Source organism: Staurois parvus, unplaced genomic scaffold, assembly GCF_062004578.1.
Source record: "Staurois parvus isolate SC_StPar_1 unplaced genomic scaffold, SC_StPar_1.0 ptg000339l, whole genome shotgun sequence".
NCBI lineage: Eukaryota > Metazoa > Chordata > Amphibia > Anura > Ranidae > Staurois > Staurois parvus.
Window position 1 is genome coordinate 3,948,859 of NW_028318135.1, and position 16,185 is coordinate 3,965,043.

General features: G+C 36.5%; 1 protein-coding gene across 2 annotated transcripts in view; it reads right to left on the reverse strand.

Moving 5' to 3' along the window:
• Nucleotides 1–547: 547 nt before the first annotated feature.
• Nucleotides 548–16,185, reverse strand: part of TOX3 (TOX high mobility group box family member 3) — a 197,343-nt gene continuing 181,705 nt past the window's right edge. For both annotated transcript variants that reach the window (XM_089684210.1, XM_089684209.1), the window contains 4 exons: nt 14,809–15,078; nt 13,566–13,793; nt 4,881–4,961; nt 548–2,515 (listed from right to left, as the gene is read on the reverse strand). In XM_089684210.1, coding sequence (XP_089540336.1) covers nt 1,769–2,515; nt 4,881–4,961; nt 13,566–13,793; nt 14,809–15,078 — 1,326 coding nt within the window. In that variant the 3' untranslated portion in view covers nt 548–1,768. The remainder of the gene's footprint in view (nt 2,516–4,880; nt 4,962–13,565; nt 13,794–14,808; nt 15,079–16,185) is intronic.

The following is a 16,185-nucleotide window of genomic DNA, read 5'->3' on the forward strand; positions in this document are numbered from 1 at the left end:
GTGTATTATTAGGGGATGTGCTGGTTTTTATTTCCCTGCTTTTCAGACAGATCTCTCTCCTGTCAGAGGGAACATGCTGGTTTTTATCTGTGTTGTTTACACTCACAGATCTCTCTGCTGTCAGTAGCTCTGCTGATCACTGGGTTTTGGCCATAAATCACTGTCTGAGACCCAGTGATTGACATATACAGGAGCCAATGAAAGCACAGGTAAAACGGCACACATGCTCCCTGACCCGGAGATGCAGAATCACGTATATATATGCACATGATTCTGCATACAGCAGCCGCCCTGTAGCAGTAACACTGCTAAAGGGTGGTCGGTAAGTAGTTAAGCAATCCTACAGGCTTTCCAACCTATTATGAAAAAAAAAAAAAAACTTGGAAGGGGTAGCATAAGAGCAGAGAAAATGTATTTTCTACCAAAACATGTGTAAGGTGTCATACATACAGAAATACTCTCTTTTAGGCAGTATATTTTCTTGCCAGCCAATCAAATCAATTAACGAGGTTATAAAATTGATATAATAATGACTGGACAACTTGAATAATAACTCCTCATATATATTTGTTGTTTTTTTCATTTGAAACATGACAAAATAATACACATACCTATACCTTGACTGATTGATCAGCTGTAAGGCATTAAAATGAAAAATAAATTTGTACATAGAAAAATCCTAAGAGAAATAATGCAAAAATAAATAAATCATCATGCAATCTATTACAGAATTGTGTTTATTCTATTGCAAGATAAAAGCATTCTTTTTTTCAGTTAAGCAAAATACAAACAACTTAACTGCCGCTATCAGAACTCATAAAAAAGTATAAAACAGCATAAAAACACAATAAGCGATGTAGCAATTAATGGTTCTGTAACCAGTGTTACATTAAAGCCTTGTTTATGAAAACATTTTACAACAAATTAAAACATACAACTCAGAAAGAAAATATATACACCTTACATAGGGTACCCTTTTTAAATATTTTACTGATCATACAGTACTTGTAACATTTGTTAACATTAGCTCCTAGAATATCCATTTATTAAGTGCATTTCCCTTTGAAAAATACATTGTTTTAATAAGAAAAGTGTCACTTAAGCACGGTATATTCACATTTGTTTTCTAATTTATATGAGCATGGTGGGACACCAAACCAATCAACATACTGTTACAGTGTATCGGAAACCCACATTTTGGTTTCTAATGATAATTTTTTTTAAATTTAGTATAGATAAAAAAGGGAAAAAAATAAGAGCTTTGGCAATAATTTGAAATTTACATCAAATGACAAAAATGCCATTAACTACATATGCAATACGAATGCTCTTGAATGATTATCACTCTACAGGTAGTTACAGCTGCATGTTTGGCCTTTGTTGATTTTCCAATGCTGACAATGCACCAATGTCCTTCAAAGTATCTTATGGCATGCTGCAGTCAACTCATACTGTTCATAGTCATCTTTAGTGATTTTCCTGTTGGGTTTTCAGAGCGTACAATTCACATATTTTAGGAAAAGCTTTAATAAATTAAAAAGGATCCACATGAAAAACAAAAAGGGCAGCTTTCTTTAGTTTCCAGAGAACTAATTAAGAAGATACTAAAATATTATACAGGTTCCATTGTTCTTTATTGCCTATCTAATAGACATTTAAGATTTTCACCTGGTCCATTATGCATTCTTGCATAACACTTTAGACAATTTACAGCTTATAAACCTTCTCTTAAAGAGATGAATATATCTGCGATGAGATCACGGGAGGATTAAAAAATACTGACTTGGGACAGCACTTGAGTCTGTGCCTGGGATTGTATCAATGGCTGGTGGTGTTGGGAAGTAGGAGGAGGACTACTGATATGTGGAATGGGTGATGATATTTGGGTAGGTACTCCTGACTGGGATGGAGCAGGTGATTGCTGCTGCGGAGACATTTGAGACTGATGCTGAATGTGTTGCATTTGCTGTTGCTGCTGTATCTGCTGTAGATGTATATGCTGCAACTGCTGCTGCATTTGTTGTTGTAGCTGTTGTTGTTGCTGTTGTTGTAGCTGCTGCTGCATGTGATGCTGAAAATGCTGTTGCTGCATTTGCTGTTGGATCTGCTGGTGCATTTGGTGCTGATGTAGTTGCTGTTGTTGCATTTGCTGCAATTGCTGCTGCTGCAACTGCTGGAGGTGATGCTGTTGACTCTGCAGGGAGGGGCTGACTTGAGAAGATGGAGTGGCAACCATAGGTGCGCCCATGGAGCTCATTAGAGGAGTTCCCATGTTTGATGGCATGTTTGGTGCAATGGTAACTGAAGTAACAATCTGGCTAGATGGTAGTCTCATGGTTAAAGGTTTAGGTGCAATTGCCCTTGGGAGCGATTGCTGGAGATTTTGGGCTGCCACAGAAGCAGATGCATGTTGGGATAATGAAGAGTTGAGAAGAAGAGAAGATGAGAGGTTGGTTGATGCCAGTGTTTGCTGAACAGAGCGAATTGTCTGAGCTTCTGCAGATTCAGCTGCAGCCTGTAACATAAATGAAGCAAAATAGATATTGGTTAGTTAATAAAATCTAGGTATTGTTATATAATGTACATAAAATGAGTCCATAGCACGATATCAGATGATTCTGAAATGTACAGTAAATAGTGCATTGTTAAAAACAAATTTTATTCAGATGTGTTAACACTATAAAATTAAAATAACCAATTTCTTCTCCATATGGCAGAATTTTACCTAGGCCTGGACTAGTAAAATAGCCATCAAGAAATTAGCCAGAAGGACTGGTGCATTTTAGTAGTGCAGTGCAGAAGCCCACACTTGTAGGACTTTGAGCAGCAGTAAGACATGGTAATGTCACTAGCGCCTTCCAGGTAATTATTTTCAATTTTATTTCTTGAAACACTGCAACTGAAAAACTGTTTTTATGTACTTTTTTACAGGTGTGTGAGGCAGTCATCTAAGCAGACCTTCCATTTTCATGGAAAATACACTTTAATGAAAAAAAAATTAGGTTGGTATATTCAAAAACTATCACATGAATGAATGGCCTTGACAAGTAACACCATAACTAACAAGGATAATATATTAAGCATAAGTGCTTCAACACAAAAACTGATGATTTTTTGCTACCATTTCTTCACACATCCTCCTTATATTATTTAAAGGAACAGACAACACAATTAATTATAAACTATTTATGTTTGGAGTATTTTACATTTACATGACTAAAAAGAAATAATGACTACTTTTAGCCAGAAAGTATAGAAATCAACGCTATTATTCAAAGTTTTTTTAAGGATCAATTACTAGATTATCCTGAATAGTCTGTCTCTGATCTGAATAGTAAGATATCAGCTTATAAATGCTGCTGATTGAGTCACAGAGGGACATAAGTCTCTCCTACTCCAAACAATGAGATGGTGATCATCTGGATTTAGAATGTTAAACAAAAAAGACAAGTGCAGAGGCAGTATTAAGTTTGCTTTTTAGAATTCTCAGAAAGCTCTGCAAAGACTTTTTTTTTTAAAAAAGAAGACATTTCATACAAATAGTGAAACAATGTAAATGTATGACATTTAACAAAAAAAACATGAACCATAACTATGATAGTTTCCACATAAAGTATTACACCCAAAAACAAACATGTAATATATTGCAGTTTACTAATCACAAGATGTGGTGGCTGTAATAGTTTTCTTTTGTCATTTCTTTCACCTGGTGACCTGGCCAGAAACAGGCCTTCTGTAGTACAGTGTCCCACACTGGATAAAAGAGAACTTTTAATATGGGAGAGGGTGAGATGTAATAGCAGATTTTACATAAATACATTAAAGTTGAATGTTGTATGTCAGTGTTAAATGGTTTGTCTCATCCCACTAACTGCTACATCTGTAAATAGCTTGTTCTCTCAAAAAACAACAGACTTACTGGCCAGATCACCAGGAGAAAATAAGGGAAAGAAAGCCTAGAAAGGAAACCTAATGCAGCCACCACATCTAAGACGTGTCAAGTAATGCTTACTTTTGGGTTTAAGATCAATTGTCCATAATTAAATATCATGCAATTCATGTTTATGCCACTGGTGTTGTGGCACAAGAACGCCAGTGATTCAAAGAACAAATAATATACAATATACTGTATAATATTATGTAATAGATGTACGGATAGAAACACACTATAATAAACCAGACTAATTTAGCATGGAAACAGTAAAGTGTTCAGTGCAGTAACTAACAGCAACCAATTAGATTGCATCTTAAATTAATCAGACTTCAGTGAAGAGAAATCCGGTTGGTTGCACTCTATTTTAGTTTAGTTTCAGCAGAGTAAACTTGAATAACTGCTGTCAGTGAATCACAAAAAATGACATAATGGAGAATATTTAAGCTCTTATATGTATGTAATTTTTTAAATGATAGTCTTCAGGCCATGTGTTCAACATCAAAAAATAAAAATTGGTGACTAGCTCCAACCTGCCACTGGATGAAAGCCATTAGCCGACTGAAATAAAAACGGTTTACTTAAAAATGCATGAAAATGTCCTGGATAGTTGATCACATGATTTGTAATTGGCAAGATCAAGGAATGATCACATTCTGCTTGTTTGGAATAAAATTAGTCTTCATAACTGTAGAAGCCATATACAGTATCTCTTTAGCACTGTTAGCTTAAGTAGGGTGCTGGTGACCCTTGTATCTTAGGTAACAAAGGCATGTGTTTACTTTATAAAAATTCCTAAATTTTATGTAGGCCGTCAAAGTTTTGCCATGACATTAAACTTACCTAAAGCTTTTTTGTCAAAATAATCCTTCCTGTAAATACATTCCATACTTATACATGTACCACAGGACTAATAAACAAATACTGTAGGTATGTTTGTTTTACCTACCTTAGACACCAGGCTTGCTCTATAGGCTGCAAGGGCTTTTAAATATTCTTTTTTTGCAGCTTCAGTTTTCCTTTTATATACCTTAAAAACAAGAATATTACAATGTTAGTTTTGTAATAATGGAAAATAGGGCAAACCCAACATATTTGTTTTTACATGATGAAAATTGACATAATTCAACTGATTTATTCTTCACTGAAAAAAATGGTTCCATTCACACTTGTTTGAAGCATATGACTTTAGAGTGCAATTTTTATGCAACTTTGGATGGATACAACTTGGATACGACTTTGGCTTTTGTTAATAATAGACAACTGTTGCATGCATAACATTCAGGTGCAACTTTCATATGATTTTTGAGGGTTTACATTGCAGTCTATGGCACTCGAGTTGCATCAAAGTCGTACCAAAGTAATGCATGAACTACTTTGAAGTTGTTGCAACGTTAAGTCGTATATATTTGAATGGTTGTCACTGAGAAAGATGGGGTATGACTTGCATGCAACTTTAGTGTCCAAAGTCGTACGACAAGTTGCACAAGAGTGAATTGAGTCAACTGTCAAAATGAATGAATAATTGAAGTGAATATTCACACAACTATTTCAGTAATGATTTAACTCCTTTTGTAAAATTAGCCTCATTGTATGCAACACTAATACTCTCTTACTATTTAAGATCCTGTCCTGTACTCAGCATATCAACATACTTTATTCTACATTACTTATTCGTGTTAAATGAATATTTTGCATACACAAAAAAGTACATTTCAGGGAGCTATCAAAAGTATATGTACTTCATCCATTCAGTCCTGATATTTACATAGCTCTGCCACACAGCACAGCCATGTGACACCACTTCTCTGTTCATTATAGTTTGTAGAATAGATACAGTGGTGTCCTCTTTTTGACACAGCTGCTGATTGGACAGTAAAGCAGTTGTAGAATGACAAGGCCATCCATTTGCTCACATTTTATTGTTCTCAAAGCATAACAATCCTTATCAACACACACACAACACACTATATTGGTCCCAAGTCCTTCCAAACCCTCTCCCAGTCTGAATGGTATTGTATAGGGGATTGCAAGAGGCAAAATTAGGTACTTACAATGACTGCATTTAAAATACATTGATTAATAGATACTTGGCTGAAATGTGTGTGTCTTTAATACATGCATAAGTGGGAGAACTGCAGAGTTAAAAGGTCAAGTTCACCTTTGGAAACCTGTTACATTCCATCCGTTTTTAGATAAGGTGCAACATGTAAACATGTTCCCACTCCTGGCAGCCCCCCCCAATTCACCCCTCCCTGTGACAATGGGCTAGGGATCATCACCCTGCATCCACTGTCACAATTTGAAGAGTGTGGCCTCCACCCCTCATGGCCACATCATTTATCTGCAGAATTCTGCAAATTAATAGGCTACAAGTACTGACAGCCTTTGAGGCTGACGGCTTGAAGTTCACTATGAACTATGAGGTCACTGGAGAGAATTCTTCCTGCAATTAAGTAACTGCCTGCCCGTATTGGAGGTAGGGGCAGACAGCTACACTGACAGTCTGCAGGAGCCTAACAATGCACCGGCGATCTGCTAATCGCAGGTGCAATGCTTTCCAGGCTCCTAAGAAAAAATAGTAAATGCACATTTTTTACTAGCAAAAAAATTGCATTTCTTTTTTATTTAAAAGGTTAACTTAACCTTTAACCAGTTTCCGGCCATGCAATAGCCAAAACACGGCTACAGCGCAGTTGGCTAGTTCTGAGAGAGCATCCAAGGATGTTCTCCCAGAACCATGCACCCCACGTGCCCCCTGAGGCATGCATTGCATGCGATCTGTGATCACTGTGTCCTTCGGACACATCTGATCACATGACTAAGGAACAGGCCAATCACAGCTGCTTTTACCATGTGACCAGCTATGTCCAATCACAGCTGATCACAAGGTAAATAGGAAATGGTGGTTAACAGCAGTCCTCTCCTCATGCTGACAGCGCGTGAGGAGAGGAGAGCTGGTAAGCGGCATTTCACAGGGAGACATCTACACTGATGATCAGTGTCCTGGTGATCAGTGTAGTTCAATCAGTGCAGCCAATAGTGCCCATGTGTGCTCGCAATCTGTGCCCATCAGTTGATTCAGTGCCCATCAATGCCACCCCACGGGGCCCATCAGTGCCGCCTAACAGTGCCAATCAGTGTCACATATCAGTGCAGCCTTAGTGCCACATATCAGTGCAGCCTCATAAGTGCCACATATTATTGCCCATCAGTGCCTCCTCATCAGTGCAGCTCATCAGTGCCCATCAGTGAAGGAGAAAAATTACTTATTTACAAAACTTTATAACAGAAAGTAAGAAAATTTTTATTTAAAGGTTTAGTCTTTTTTTTTGTTTGTTTAGCAAAAAATAAAAACCCCAGTGGTGATTAAACATCACCAAAAGAAAGCACTATTTGTCTAAAAAAATGATCAAAATGTAGTTTGGGTACAGTGTTGCATGACCACAATTGTCATAGTATAAGAGCGCTGAAAGTTGAAAATTGGCAGAAAGAGGGTAAAAGTGCCCAGTAGAAAAGTAGTTAAAGGATCCTGGGGCCCCTATGTTCCATCTAGTCATATGTAAAATATGTTTAGATTCCATAAATTTCTATTATATAGCCATTTAACATACACCAGCAACAAAGAAGTTATAGTGTATTACAATATATCTCTGCTGCCTTCCCCAGGACCTGTCAAGAGAAGCTGTATTTATTCTTTGTTTTGGTGCGTTGTTCAATCCACACCTAAATCTGCATACTACATGCAGGGGTTGCACAAATCATCAATAATGTGCACAAAACAATCCATAACATGTTGTTTTATCTAGATCATATTCTAAATCACATTAGAATTACATGATGTCCATAATTTAATAACTTGCAATATACTATGGATCATTATGTGATACTTTAAATATTCAAAGAATATTGTGAAATTGCTTTACATTCACATTTACAATTTGTGAAATATCTTTGGTTTATACTATTACAAAATAGCTCATTATAAAAAATCAGTCAGCTCAATACAAAACTAGAGCAACCATTTGATAATTCACCCAGCTCTGTGAATGACTGTGATTATGTTTTCACTGACTTCCTGCCTGTAGTAGTCTGGCCCTTGCTAAGTATTTTTTGTGCCATTCAACAAAGACCCAGTTGTTGCACACAGCTACAAATAGGCTTGATTAATCACCATCATTAAATCATAACAGGGGAAGTCTGGTAGAGAGCAGATGTCTTAAAAACTTGTACACAATGCCTTCATGTAACATTAACAGACTTCAAATAATAATTAAAAAAAAACATCATAGCCTTGCAATTACAAGGTACAACCAGGCCACAATTCTAATAAGAAAGGCTAATTGTGAATACCTTAAATGCAACTTATTAAGTATTATCTTTTTCACACTATAGATTAGAAACATCATAGCATTGTATATAGAGTAATAGAAAAAGCACGATGTAGTTATTCTATTTTAAAAAGTGTTGATTTGGTTATCATCTAGCTTGCAAAACTGAATTATTACATCAGATAAAGTACATTTACAAGGCAAAATATATTTACTATTATACACTGTATCTCATTCATGAGATGTGTCCATCTGCTTCTGATGATAACTGCATGTGTCCATTAAGAGTGTATAAGCTTTGGAAGAAAGTTTATAGAAACAGAGGGCATGCTTTGAGCTTGTATATGAGCGGTTTGCAAACCTATGATTATAAATCATACAGTTTTCTCAGCGTCCAAACAATACAAGTCCTCAATTCACACCCATGAGTGATCTTTCTTTACTTCCTTGCTAGTTGAATGTTCAATTTTCAAGAACTCCAAAAAGTATCCTCCTCTTCTTCCTCAAAAAAATGTGCAAAATCCTTTTGTATAAAATCAACCCTAATAAATAAAGTGCTCACAATAGGTGCTCAAAACCATGTCACAAACACCACCAAGTGTCAACCTGCGATATCTGCAATTCATATCCTTACCCTCTGGGTATGTCTTTTACACCTTGCTTACAAATCTTTTAAATCCGTGCACTCTTCTTCTTACATTCCTCTTCAATAGTCATGTCCTCCAAAAAAATTATTGTATATAGTGTACTACAGTTAACCAATAATTATATAGTGCCACACTGTGCTCCTTATCTTCCCAATAAGTGACCACCGGTATAAGACACAATCAAGTGATCCACCACCTCTCAATCCATGAGCACCTTACCAGAGTATATAAACAAGAAACTTTGGACAAGTCTATTCCTTCCCAACCAACATCTTTCTTGTTACTCCCACCACAATGTCGATATATGGCGCCAAACAAAATAGGCAAACATAGTGCAGTAAAATCAAAAATGCTGATTTATTCAATTAAAAAGCACTTACAAGCATGGGATGTACATCAGCTTTTGATATGTTGCATCTATGGAATGGACCTCATTGAAGATGGCTGACACACAACTTCCGGTTGGTGTCTGACGTCACTTACTGATGCGTTTCGTCATTGCGACTCATTCTTTGATAAAACCGATTAAAATGACGTGCGTCAGGCGTGACGTCAGATGCCAACCGGAAGTTGTGTGGCAGCCATCTTGGATGAGGTTCATTCCATAGAGACAATATATAAAATGCTGATGTACATCCCATGCTTGTAAACGCTTTTTAATTGAATAAATCCGCAAGTTTTGATTTTACTGCGCTATGTTTGTCTATGTTGTTTTGAGCCATAAACAGACATTGTGGAGGGAGTAACAAGAAAGATGATTGGGAAGAAATAGATTTGTCCAAGGCTTCTTGTTTATAGTCTGGTAAGGTGCATGGATTGAGAGGTGGTGGATCACTTGACTGTGTCTTATACGGGTGATCAGTTATTGGGAAGATAAGGAGCACAGTGTGGCACTAGATAATTATTGGTTAACAGTATTACACTATATACAATAATTTTTTGGAGGGCACGAATATTGTTGAAGAAGAATGTAAAAAGAAGAGTGCACGGATTGAAAAGATTTGAAAACAAGGCGTACAAGACATACCCAGAGGGTAAGGGTATAAATTGCAGATATTACAGGTTGACACTTGCTATTTGGGACATGGCTTTGAGCACCTAATGTGAGCACTTTATTTATTAGGGTTTATTTTATACAAAAGCGTATTACACTATATGTGGATTTTGCACATTTTTTGAGGAAGAAGAGGATGATACTTGAAGATTGAACATTCAACGAGCTAGGAAGTAAAGAAAGATCACTCATGGGTGTGAATTGAGAACTTGTATTGTTTGGACGCTGAGAAAGAACTGTATGTTTTAACTTCCTAGGGAGGAAGAGATTACTTACATGTTCGAAAATGTATTAATTATATTTGGTTATTATTTAAGATGAATTGGTTTCACATTGTATATATGATTATACATCATTGCCTGCTCACAAATGGCATATAAAATGTGAGTGTGTGTGTATGTGTGTGTACAGTATATAGGAGACTAGATCACAGTGTTTTTAAAGGCTCAATATAGTGAAAATACAGTATTCTGGTAACTGAGGCTAATACTTGTAATAATAGCAAAACTGAACTATTAGGGTCCCTTCATGAATCCATATTGCAGTCGTGGGGAGTAAATTGTGCATTTGTCCTCAGTGGGCAGTAATGCACCTTATGTGCCTTGTTACACTGCAGTGTCAATCATTTTCAAAGCCACACGAGTGCACCTCCTCAATATACCTGCATTACAAAATGTGTTGCTGTGTACTGCAAAAAATACAGCCTGCACTGTTTTTTTCATATGCTGAGTTATGTTTCATTCCATTCATCTTGCAGGATGCTGTAGTGTAAACAGGAATACTAGAGGGAGTACAGCTGGGGGAATCAATAGAGGAGAAGGAGCTGGATGTTCTGGTAGATCATAAGCTTAATAATAGCATGCAATGCCAAGCTGTGGCTTCCAAAATGAGAAAAATTATTTGTATTAAAAGAGGTATGGAATGAAAAGAGGGAGAAACCATTTTGCCTCTGTACAAATCATGAGTAATGCCTCATCTGGTATACAATGTTCAGTTTTCGGGATCAGTTCACTTAAAGGATACTGAAGAGCTGGAGAAAGTGCAGAGAAGCGTAACCAAACTGATAAGAGACATGGGGTGACTTCGCTATGAGGAAAAATAAGCTGAACTGAGGGTCATAATCAACATGTATACATACATAAGTGGTCCATATAGTGAACTCTATGTGAGTTATTCACCTTAAGGTCATCACAGAAGTCAAGTGGTCACTCTTTACGTTTTGATGAAAAATTATTTACTTTCCAAATATGGAAAGGTTTCTTCACATTAAGAGCTGTGAAAATGTGGAATAGACTTCAAGAGCTGGTTCTGGCCAGCTCAGTAGATTGTTTAAAAAAAAGGCCTGGATTCTTTCCTAGAAACACATAATATAATTGGATACTAATATTTATAGGTAAAGTTGACCCAGGGAATATCCAATTGCCTCTTGGGGGATCAGGAAAGAATTGTTTCCCTGCTGGAACAAATTGGATCATGCTTTATTGGGGGATTTTTTGCCTTCCTCTGGATAGACTTTGGCTATAGGATAATGAATATGGAGGTTTTCTGTTTGTGAGTGTCCTTTTTATTCCTCTGTTGAACTAGATTGACTTGTGTCTTGTTTCAACCAGATTAAATATGAAACTATGAACTGTGAATTTATACGGACTTTATTCATATTATTTAAACATTTTTCCGCAAAAAAAAAAAACGTCCACCAAAAAATATTAGCTGGTGTTGGGCTTTAAATTATTTGTTGCTTACCTGTAGTTTATGCAAGTCTACACTTTCTTTCCAAGACTATCATGTCCACAGGGTGACAACATTCAGAGCAAACTGTCACCCTATTAAATGGAATGGAAATTCAGTAGATTACCCAACAAAATTACAATGTTGTAAATCTTATACATAAATTTTATTGGGGGGAAGAAAATTAAGACTGATTTGTTGACCAACTACATCATATACAGTATTTTTGCATTTTTGCTTTTCTACCTTAACGTCTTTTTATATTTTGTCTGTACAATGAACTGCTAGTTATTCAACAAGTACTTTTTCTCTGCATAGGTTGAAAGAATAATCTAATTGGCTTGTTGTTTTGTTGAGACTTCTGATAACATCTACCTGCATAGGAATTACAAAGGTTACAAGACAGTTATATGATAAGTGTCAATCAGTCTTCAAGCTCTGTCACTTTAAAGGAAGAGTTCTACTATTCTTGATTACAAGAGCTACATTTTATTTTATTATTTATAATATTAACATTTATATTTCAATATAAAAAACTATAAAATGGTGCAGCGCTATTAATAAATACCATATGGAGCAAATAACCACAGGTGAATGAACCCCCTTAAGTGACAGCATAAATCAATCACTGGTGTCAAGATGCAATTGACACGCACTTAACAGGTGACTACGGGGTGATAAAGTCCAATATGAGCACACAGGTGAGGAACTCTTCACACGTGAATGTGTCATACGTGCCACAGGAATCCCAAAACAATCTGAGTGCCCCCTCACCTCCTTGAAATGACCTCAAGGGCCAACCAGCTTTCCAATGATAGTCAGGCAATCTCCTGTTGATCCCTTCAGTCTGACTGGAATAATGGTAACTTTCACCAGACCTCTTCCACCGCTCTACCGACACCACTATCTTCCACTCAGAGACATAACCAAAACAGGCTCCATAGTGCAATATGTCCAATTTATTAAGATAAAAACATAAATACCCACTTACATGTAGGCAAACGATCATGCACAGTACTCGGCAGTCCTCCTGACATGCGGCTTCATGGAGTCCCAATATGGCGCGGACGCCGGAAGTGACGTCACCGCGTCCCGGAATAAACAATGAACGTACCAACGCGTTACGTCACGAATAACACGTGACTTCATCAGGACCCTGATGAAGTCACGTGTTATTCGTGACGTAACGCGTTGGTACGTTCATTGTTTATTCCGGGACGCGGTGACGTCACTTCCGGCGTCCGCGCCATATTGGGACTCCATGAAGCCGCATGTCAGGAGGACTGCCGAGTACTGTGCATGATCGTTTGCCTACATGTAAGTGGGTATTTATGTTTTTATCTTAATAAATTGGACATATTGCACTATGGAGCCTGTTTTGGTTATGTCTCTGAGTGGAAGATAGTGGTGTCGGTAGAGCGGTGGAAGAGGTCTGGTGAAAGTTACCATTATTCCAGTCAGACTGAAGGGATCAACAGGAGATTGCCTGACTATCATTGGAAAGCTGGTTGGCCCTTGAGGTCATTTCAAGGAGGTGAGGGGGCACTCAGATTGTTTTGGGATTCCTGTGGCACGTATGACACATTCACGTGTGAAGAGTTCCTCACCTGTGTGCTCATATTGGACTTTATCACCCCGTAGTCACCTGTTAAGTGCGTGTCAATTGCATCTTGACACCAGTGATTGATTTATGCTGTCACTTAAGGGGGTTCATTCACCTGTGGTTATTTGCTCCATATGGTATTTATTAATAGCGCTGCACCATTTTATAGTTTTTTAATTTATGTGACACTGGTACATAGTAGGTGCTAGCAGCTTATTATTAGGGTCATCTAAGCGCAGGGGTTCTTTTATTCATTTATATTTCAATATACCTGTTTTTGCTCTTCACCAAGACCATCCCACATAGAAGCCACAATTTTCGACACTTCACCAAAAGTAGCATTGGGGTTTTGACCTTTGATTGCCGCTTGGGTATCCCTAAAAAATAGAGCATAAGCAGACACTGGCTTCTGGGGTTCATTGGGATCTTTCTTTTTCTTCTTCTTTGGTGTTTTGGGTTTCTTTCCAGAATCAGGGGCAGCTCTTTTTTCTCCAATAGTCTAAAAGTTAGATTTTAGAAAGAAAAAAAATCATTGGACTTATCTTCATATTTGCACTGTTACATTTTATGTGCATCATTTTCTCAAACCCCATTATGTTTCCTAAATTATTTCTTACAGTGTGGAATTGTCTATAATGATATAATAATTGTATAGAAATGTAAAAAAGGGATTAAAATAGAATTTCGTCCTTCAGGATCAGTTATGTATATTATCGAATAATTAAACAATATATGCAGAGCTTATTTTATCAGCTCCTATCAAACCTACAAATTATTACATTTTTTGAAGAATACAAATATATATATATATATATATATATATATATATATATATATATATAATCATACACATATATACATACACACACACAAACAAGTATTTTCAGAAATGAGATCAGTAATGGTAGCCTACATTGTTTTCCATAGTTCCCACTGCTGTAAACAAATGAAAATTTTCTGATTATAGCAGGGACCAAAGTTGCCTACCTATATATTTTTTTGTGGTTCTCTGCACCTTTGCAGTCCAAGTGTGCTATACATGTGAATACCAATGTGAAGCAAGCATCTCTAAAAACTTTTTAGTTTTCATTAGAGTGGGGAAGAGTTAAAATTATTATCAGATGTTTATTACTATCTGTAACTCCATGGGGAGATATTTCCTCACTTGCGTTCCTGTGATACCAGGACAATAAATGACAGAGCATTTGTCACCAAGACAGGAAGGAGTGAACAGCACTAAATGCATTGTCAGGAACTCTGATCCTTCCCACTCTCCAAAAAAATGTTTTTTGTTTTTGCTTGTGGCCTAGTTTTAGAGATTTCTCATAATTTCATATCATGACAAAAAGGGAGGTACAATCTCAGAATAGGGACAAAAAACTGACAGAGGCTTTAAGCTTTCTATGACACGTTCTGTCTAAAACAAAATACATGATTGCAGGAGTTTGGCTTTAACATAACAGTAAATAGTTCACAATGACATTTTGGATTAAAATGTGTTTTCTAATACACACCCTAGTTGTATCATCTGCATCCTCTTCATTGATGGAGCTGGAAGGAGATGGTGTTGCAGACTTACTGGCTGGTGGAGATGGTGAAGTATGAGGAATGGTAGTTCCACCAATATTTAGTCCTAACTGGGCACTGAGCTGGGACTGGTTGATGGTGGTCAGTTGACTTGGAGACATTATTCCTGCCCTTGCAACATCAGACATATGTACCAGAGACCTCATAATTAATGAATGATCCTGCCGATACTGGGACATCTGAGCTTGTCTCTGATCCTAAGAAAGGAGAGAAAAAAGTGTTATAGGATCAAATGTAAATTATTCATATAAAATCCACAAATTGCATAATAGAATATTAATTATGAGCTGAACCAATAAAATATTTTAAGTATTTAAATTTAACACATTTTAATTACTCCTAAAATACCTATTTACTATAGTAAATTAGTTCAAACATGGATTTGCAGCAAGACAACATTTACTGTAGGTTAGAGATGTGCACGCTGAAAGACTTTGTTTGGTTTTGAATTCATTCATGAGTCAATATCTTTTTGACATATTCCTTAAGTTAGAATGATTTGTTTTCAGAATTTCATATATTGTTCCAAAATGATTTTTATTTCCGGACGTTATTTCAGAAAATATGGATTCATTCCTTATGTTATTTTGGTGACTTGCTTGTAACTTTGTATTGGTATGATTGGCCAAAGTCAAGCAAAACATCAGAGTGTGACAATGTTATTGAACTTACAAAACCTCCTGAAGCTGCAAATGAATGAAGCAAATGAATACAAATTAATTTATTTGAGATTTGTTGAAATTTGTTACTATTGTGATTTGGAGATACAGATACAAATTGATCTGCTTTGTCAACTGATGGAATCCTGTGGACCCTTGAGAGCACAGGTATGTTACTCTCTATAATGCCATTAAAATAATATATACTATGATTCACTGTTATATTAAATTGAATAAGGGATTTTTGTACCTTATTAAAACAATTACTTTACATCACATGGATAGTGAGAGACACCCCTCTGAGACTTAATAAAAGCATCAACCCCTTGAAATTCTGTTTTTTCATATATGCGAATATCTCCATGTTATCAGACTTCGCATAGGCACTGTTACTCTGTTACTGAATGATCCAAAACCCCTCTACTAATTCACAGCATGTTTGGTGAATTGTAAATATCTGACCTGCAAAGTGAAATTCATTTCCACACTACCAAACTGCAGATGAAGCAAATTTGCTTAAATTTTGCTTATCATTAAATATGAACTTTTTATCACTTGAGAATCATGTGTACTCTTGAAATATGCCATTCTTCTTCCATTCTACAGTATTCAACTGTACTGACAAAGTCAAGAACTTCCACTCTG